The following is an 8,017-nucleotide window of genomic DNA, read 5'->3' on the forward strand; positions in this document are numbered from 1 at the left end:
AGGCAGTAAGGAGCAGGCTTCCTGAACCACAGCAGACCCTGTAGGTAGACCACCAATGTCCTTAAGGAGGGAATTCCAAGATTTTGACCCAGTGACTGTGTAGGAAAGGCAAAACAAGTCAGGATGGTGGGGAACTTGGAGGTGGTGGTGTTCCCATATATCACTGGCAGCATCCTTCTAGATGGCAGTGGTTGTGGATTTGGAAGATGCAGTCTAAGGAGTCTTGGTGAATTTCTCCACTGCTTCTTGTAGATGGTATGCACTGCTGCTACTGAACATGGATGGTGGAGGGAGTGAATGTTCATGGATGTAGTGCCAATCAAGCAGGCTGCTTTATCCTGGATGATGATGATTTTATTGTGTTGTTAGAGCTGCACCCATCCAGGCAAGTGGGGAGCGTTCCATTACACTCCTGACTTATGCCTTGTAGACGGTGGATGGGCTTGGGCAGTTGGGAGAGAATCACGGTGGGTGGTGTTACTTTGTCTCCCAGACCATGAACTCTTTCAGGAGCCCTTTCAGTGTGTTACACAACAATTTAACACCACCAGCAGTCAGAGTAGAACTTCCACCTGATGTGATCCATCTGAATTATTTCTAGACAGTTGTGATATAATTTTGGACAATAACTGTTTAATTGTACAACCTTCTGCCACCATGACTGTATCTCAACAATAAAGCCAACAGGTTCAGCATCCTATCCTGTGCTGCCCCTGGGCTGGGGTTCATTTGCTAAAACACACCATTTCAAGCAATATAACTATTTTTCCTGAGCGCTATTTCCCACAGATTTCCTGGTGAGGAGCTTTCCTTCTGAGAATGTGAATACGTATGTTTCAGAATGAAACTGATTTGATTGTGAACAGTTTATAACCTTACTTTGTCTGACCCTGCAGAAACAGATCGGTCAAAAATCAGTGTGGGCAAGGGGTCCGTAACGATGCGAATAACCTCTGGGTGTGTGGAACCTCCAGAAGCTGACTTGCCACTCATTGAAGATTCCCGACAATCGACCAGTAAGGACTGTGGTTTTTCTAAATATAAATCTGAAGCTTCACTAGTCTGTTTTAAATTGCTTAGAATCCTGGTTTCTGTTGTCATGCAGTTGTAGATAGACATTTCCTAAAGTTTAGATGCTGAGTATTAAGCTGCTGCTCACTCTCTTGCTGTCTGTAACCCAAGGATCAATGGACAGGATCAGGAGGTAGAACCTTTGGTGGATTTTTCTCTTGCTATCTCCCTCCCCTTGCGCGCTCTGCATCCCCCCGCCCTTGCTCAGTACCAACGCATCTACTATCGCTGCTGCCACAACTTTAAGGATTCAATGATGACATCCATTGGGACCTGAGGTCTTGTCAGCTTTTGGTGCTGAAGTTGTTTTTCAGTACTATTTGTCGTCTGATTGGTTTACATTCCTCCCGCCCTTTCACATTTAAATTTAGAAGTATCTCGGAGATGTCATTTGCATTTTATATAGTATAGAGACACACAGCCCAAAATGGTTAGTCCCAGAACTGCCCGATGTACTGGGTAGGGAGAGGTTTTATCCCCGAAGTGAAATGGTACTTGGAGATGCACAGGAGAGGCTGGGGCCAAACACTTTGTCTCAGGAAAGAGACTCAGCTACGCGTCAGGTTGCTGCATTACAAAACGGGCACCTTCCTGTTTTGTCAAATTTGTACTGTTGATGAGATGTGCTCATTTGCATTGACCAGTATTTTAAAGCAAATGTTTCAAATTGCTGGTACTCTCTTGTTGCCTTCCTGCTTTTGATCTGCCTTCATGAGAAGCTGAACAAATACATTTGAAAGCATGGCTTTGTTGCCTCTCTGCCTACGTGGCCGTGTGGAAAGTTTGACTCTGAATTCAGAGTTATTTGTGGTATTTCACAACTTGCTGAGCCCCAAGCTGACCAAGGACGGCGAGAATTAATTGGATTTTTTTGCCTTTATTTTTGTCTCGGCTACTGAATGATGAAGCTGAGGAACAATAGCTGTCTTCATTTCGGAAGATCAATACTACATTGTATGAGCAGGAGTCAAAAATTGCAAGGGCATGTGTTTAGAATGAGTTGCTGTGGTAACCAACAGCCCAGTACGAGCAGGCACCCACAGAAAAGATTTTGTCTTGGATGTGAAGTGTCTTGTTGTGATTCATTCTGTCGAGAGGCTGGATGCTGTGAGAGTAACACTCTCTTTCTCTTGTGTTCTTCTTTCGTTTGATTACCCTTCACGAAAAATACAGGCCCTGAGCTGCCAAGTTCAAAGACAGGTAGGAAAGAGCAGAGATTTCCTTCTTCTGGTTCCTCTTTGCGATGAGTGTGGTTAGTTGTTCTGACTCTCTCCGTATCTGTCCTGCTCCATTTTAAAAGCTGCAGATAGTTGGATGCCACCTTCAGCTGGCGACACAAATGGAGATGCCACGTCATCCTCGCTGGCAGCTAAAGGATTTCGCAGTGTGCGGCCACATCTGCCAACCGATTACAAACCACAACTTCAGGTACTGATCATCTTACTCCTTAGGGTTATTTGAGTCAGAAAATCGACCTGTCAAGCAGTTGTTTTTGGACAGAGCTATAGGACCAGCGACAGGACATTTGGCACAGCAAAGACTGGGTGGCACGGTGGCTCAGTGGTTAGCACCGACGCCTCACGGCGCCAGGGACTCGGGCTTGATTCCGGTCTCGGGCGACTGTGTGGTGTTTGTACATTCTCCTGTGCCTGCATGGGTTTCCTCCGGGTGCTCCAGTTTCCTCCCACAGCCAAAGATGTGCAGGTTAGGTGGATTGTCCATAGTTTTCAGGGAATTGCAAACTAGGTGGATTAGCCATGGGAAATGTGGGGTTATTGGAATAGGGTGGGCTTGGGTGCAATGCTCTTTGGAGGGTCGGCGTGGACTCGATGGGCCAAATGATCTCTTTACACACTGTAGAGATTCTATGAACCGAAATTGAGACTAGCCCACCTAAAGAGAGTTTAGGAGCGGTAATGTGAGTAGGTAGGCTTTAAAGGCACTCCTTCAAGGTTGGAGAGGTTCAGGGAGGGATTTCCAGAGCTTAAGTCCTCAGCAGCTGAAGGCACATCTGTGGATGAGGGAGCCTTACCGTGGGGCAAGTGCGAGTGGTTGGAATTAGGGGAAGCTTCGAAATCCTGGAAGGTCGCAGGTTAGCAACTGGGGTGGTGGGGTGAGTTTATGGAGGAATAACAATGTCTTTTCTAAACACAAGGGAGAACTTTTTTTTTTTCCAAAGCAAAACTAGGGTTGTGAGTCCTGGGGAAGTTGATTTGAGAGGTGGGAAGTTGCAATTCAGTAACTGTTTAAATGAAGAACATTTTTCCTATGGTTCAGTACCTCTGTGTTTATTTTAAACTTCTCTTTTTCTGTTTTGTCATTGATGCTCCATTTTGATTTTGTCAAAATAAACATACATATAGCCACCTCCTATCCCCCCAACCCCTAAGGAAGAGAGCTTTGCATGGCGTCCACCGAACAAGGTTAAGCCATCTTATTTTGCACCAGTCCCTATTCTGGAATATGTCCCTATTAGACCGGAGCAGCTGCCCACACAGAAACATTCTGCACTGCCTAACGTTTACATTGAGGACCCCTCTTCCACAGGCTCTAATGCCAAATCAAAGTCCACCATTTGCTCAGCCAAGGTAACGCTGCATGTCGTCCAGCCTGTTGCTCACAGCAACCCCTCACCGCAGGACTGGGTATTGGAATCTGAAGCTACCCTCCAGTCTGCCAGTTGGTGTGCTGGCCCTGCTGCCAGGGGTTCTGTCCCAGGGAGAAAGGTCAGCAATCTGTACGTACCCTGTTTGTCCAGAAGCACTAGCTCTCGGTCATCCAGGGACAGCACCTGCGATGCACCTGAGGAAGCGGATATGCCCGCTGCACCAGCCACCGGAGCCCAGCTGCTTGTGCCAGCCACCGCTGATTCTCCCCCACTGGTTCCCTGCAAACCATCGCTTCAGGTTTTCTTGCCTAGGGTCAAGATTGGCGGTGCCCAGACTGACGACTCGCTCTCAGAGCCTCGATTGCAGCCCGGGAGCGCAGCGCTGGATCAGGAACAAGCGTCCGGCATGGACAGTCTGAGACCAGACAGACAGGCACATCCCACCACCCACCAGAGTCCCCCTCAAAGGGCCGACACCTCCAGTGTGGTATCTATTGTACTTTCACTGTCTCTCTCTCTCACTCTCTCTCTCTCCCTGTCACTCCCTCACCAGTTCTCACACAGCACTCCTCCTGGTTGTCTGCCGACTCCTCAATATACACATTTCACCCTTTACCCTCCCTCTTCCCCCACCAGTTTCTCTGCTTGTTCCAGTGGGGTGCCTGTCAACCTTGTTTCATGAAGCAGTTTTCTGTCTTTGCTTTTTATTTGTTCCTTTGGTTTGATTTTGCATCAAAAACTGATTTCTGTAACAGTGTGTGTATTGGAACAAGTGTAGCCTGTCACAGCCCAGGGTCTTTTAGATGAGAACCGCTGTCAACGTTTGGAGGGTGAAAAGTTTTCCCAGTTAAATCTCTCTTGCACTCGCTCTCTCTTTTTCCCCCCGCCTCCATCCCTCCCTCCCTCCCTCTCTCTCCTTCTCAAAACCTCCAGCATTATATGACTTTGTGTAGATGCTGGTGCCTCCTATCATAGTGGAATAGCTGTCTAGCATTTCCCCTGTCTCCACTGTGTTGAGACTCATCACTTGACCACGTCATAGTGATGTTCACAGACGATAAATTGATGGCTTTTAACATGGGGACAAATGAACAGAAAGATCATAGTAAAATTAAAAAAACCTGTCATCTCAAAGCCTTCCTGTGGGTCTGTAGTCTCTGTCCCAGAGTGGGAGAGGTCAGAGTGTGAACACTCACTGTCCTGGGGGTAAAAGTTCAGTGTGAGACCTCCAGCTGTCCGAGAGGAGGAAAGGTCAGTGTGGGACGCACAGGCACACATACCACCCCCAACGCCACTGTCCCAGGCCAGGAAAAGTCCGTGCACAGACACACACCCAATTCCACCGTCCCAGACCGGGAAAGGTCACTGTGGGACGGGGACACCCACACCCACACCTAACCCCACTGTCATGCACCGGGAAAAGTCAGTGCGTGATCCCTCCCCCACTGTCCCAGAGCAGGGGTGTAACCACTGGGAGTCATTTCAGATTTAGCATGGTTTACACAGATTCTGCACAAGTTTTCTAACGTTGAGTTTGTATTACCCTTAACTGTGGTGCGTGTGTGTGTGTGTGAGTGTGAGGAGATCATTGTTTTTGGGTGTGTATTCAGGGTGAGACGGGCTCCGTTGAAAACTCCGAGACAAGAGTGTTGCATGAAGAGCCTGTTGTGTTTGTCACTGCCTTGCTGCTCTGTGACAGTGTTGTTGTTATTGCGAATGGCCAATGAACCGGTGCGGCGGTGTCTCTAAGTAATGAAACGTCTCTCCCTGCAGGATGTGTCTGCTGGCATTGCTCAACCTGAGGTGATAGTCTCATCCAGCGGATTTTCCCCTAAGGCAGTTTGGGAGAGGGAGGAAGGCGTGTGCACGGCCCAAGCTTCAGCTGAACCAGTCTCGCCATCCCCGCCATCTCATCCTGCCGCTGCACCTTTGACCCTGCCAACGCTCGACGACTTCATCCCCCCTCACCTGCAGAAAGGGGTTTCCCACACTGTGTGTGCCTCCTCCACCACCCCTATTAACTCACCAGCACCATTGCTGCTACCACCCACCACCAAGCTGCACAGCGTCCTGGACTCCCAGCTCACCGGACACCCCCCACACACAGTAAGGCCCGCCTCTAGCTCAAGTTAATTTCTTCCCTGCCTTTCCTCACAGCCTTTCCCCTCTCCCTTTAGCAATACCCCCTTCAACCCCGTGCCTCTGTCGATTTAACTGGTTGTTGCTCCGTTTCTGTAGAGTGTAGCTGTGGTCGTAGCTCAGTGTTCTATGCTGCTTGCCGAGAATCGGCCCCTTAGATTATCACTGCTCAGTGAAATAGGACTCCTGCCAATTGTTTGTGAGCAGTTCTCAGTTAATCAACCACCCCGTCTCAATTTAACACGTTCTTCTGAAGAAAGTGGTAACAGTGTGGAGCTGGAGGAGCACAGCAGGCCAGGCAGTATCAGAGGGGCAGGAAAGTTGACGTTTCGGACCTGCTGTGTTCCTCCAGCTCCACGCTGTGTTATCTCCGACTCTAGTATCTGCAGTTCTTACTATCTCTTCCGAGAAAAGCCCCTGTCTCTTCCTTTGTCTCCAGCATTCTGACTGATTCGGGCACTTGCCAGGCATGATCTGTGTAGCTGGCGATCCCTCCATTAGCCCTGCTGGACTTGTCATTGTGACTTTCACGCACGCTGCATGTTTAACTGCTCTGAGTGAGTGTGAGTGCACAGACCCATTTGGAGACAGGAGTCAGGTTTGGGCATCTTTTAACGTAATGTAGGGAATGAGGGAAATCTGGTTTCCGATACTGGGACTCCAAATGCAAGCATTTCCTGCACGTCTTGGCTGACGTTTCATTAATTTGTTGCTTGGCAGAGCTTAACAAAACCTCCTGAAGTAGTCAGAAGTGTGTTTAACATGTTGCCCGATCCTGTAAGAAGTGGCTGAGCTGATTATCATCCAGTCAACGGGAAGGGAATGATTTGCGGTGTGCTCCAGTTTAAAAATGTTATTCTCGATGTTGTTTCACATTGAAGCAGTGTTGAAACATGGAGGTCCGGTATGGTGTTGGAGCTGCATGGGTGAGCAGACACATACTCTCTGAGTCTCCTGGTCTTCAGAGAACATTGTGCCAAGTGGCTATATGCGACATTAGCATCTCCTCGTGGGCTAATGGAGGGGGAACGAGGCACAGGAAGACTCCATTGAGGCTGTCTGCCCTGTTGGTGGATGTTGAGGGTGAACTGTTGGGACAGTGTGACCGTGAGGAGACCTTGCCCAATCCCATCTTACTGGGCTTTGGTTCAGTAGACCCTGTGATCTCCTTCTGCTCTGTGACCTCTTCACTGGGCCTAAGGTAGCGCTTTTTTATTTGTTCACGGGATGTGATCAATACAATCAGAAGCCAGCTGAGGAGAAATCGTTCCACAGCAAGGAGTTGTGATCTGGAACATGCGGTTGGAAAGGGAGATGGAGGCAGATTCAGTAGGAAATTTTTCAAAAGAGAACTGGCTGCACAGTTTAGGAAAGGGGATCTTTTGAGGGAAATGGAGTAAGGTCAGGAATAAATTGAATAGAAACTGAAAGAACTGCGGATGCTGTAAATCCGGAACAAAAACAAAGTTGCTGGAAAAGCTCAGCAGGTCTGGCAGCATCTGTGAGGGAAAAAGATCAGAGTTAACGTTTTGGGTGCGGTGACCCTTCCTCAGAACTGGATAAATTGGATAGGTCTTTGAAAGAGGTAGTACTGACACATGGGCTGAATGGCCTCCTTTGCTTCTTTAGATACGAGTGGAGTTTTTTTTTTGCCACATTAACACTAGAACCCACAGATACTAGATGCTCCCTGCCGAGTTGTTGCTTCTCTGTGGGAAAGACAGGGTACAGGAGACTTTGGATGTGTGCTGGGGTAGAGGCCAAAGATTCTTATGGTCAAATGATTGGAGATTAGAGAAGTGGGTGATCACAGTGTGCTGAATATGGGTTTCCCTGAACTAATCTGTAAGATTGACCCTGGAGAGTGTCTCATTAATAAACTACTGTTCTCTTGTCTGGAAGGATGTTCAGTCCACAATAAGTGAAGGAGAATTGCCTTGTGCGAGTCTGGAGTCACATCCTGGCCTTGTCTCATCTAGCAGGCTTTCAGCCTACCCTTCCACCACCTTTGTGAATCCTACCATCGTCCTGCTCCAGCACAATCGAGGTAAGCAATAGTGTAAGCCACTGCTTTACAGAGTTGGAGAGATAGTAGGAACTGCAGATGCTGGAGAATCTGAGATAACGAGGTGTAGAGCTGGATGAACACAGCAGGCCAAGCAGCATCAGAGGAGCAGGAAGGCTGACGTTTCGGGCCTT

General features: G+C 48.4%; 1 protein-coding gene across 1 annotated transcript; it reads left to right on the forward strand.

Moving 5' to 3' along the window:
- Nucleotides 1-895: 895 nt before the first annotated feature.
- LOC109916940 (sorbin and SH3 domain-containing protein 1-like) lies at nt 896-7,876 on the forward strand. Its single transcript, XM_048594454.1, has 5 exons — nt 896-1,016; nt 2,245-2,271; nt 2,372-2,499; nt 3,435-4,166; nt 7,721-7,876. The coding sequence occupies exons 1-5, from the start codon at nt 941-943 to the stop codon at nt 7,874-7,876; spliced, it is 1,119 nt and encodes a 372-aa protein (XP_048450411.1). The 5' UTR covers nt 896-940.
- Nucleotides 7,877-8,017: the final 141 nt, after the last annotated feature.

The sequence above is a fragment of the Rhincodon typus genome, unplaced genomic scaffold, assembly GCF_021869965.1.
Source record: "Rhincodon typus isolate 14 unplaced genomic scaffold, sRhiTyp1.1 hic_rhity00009646, whole genome shotgun sequence".
In the NCBI taxonomy this organism is placed as follows: Eukaryota; Metazoa; Chordata; class Chondrichthyes; order Orectolobiformes; family Rhincodontidae; genus Rhincodon; species Rhincodon typus.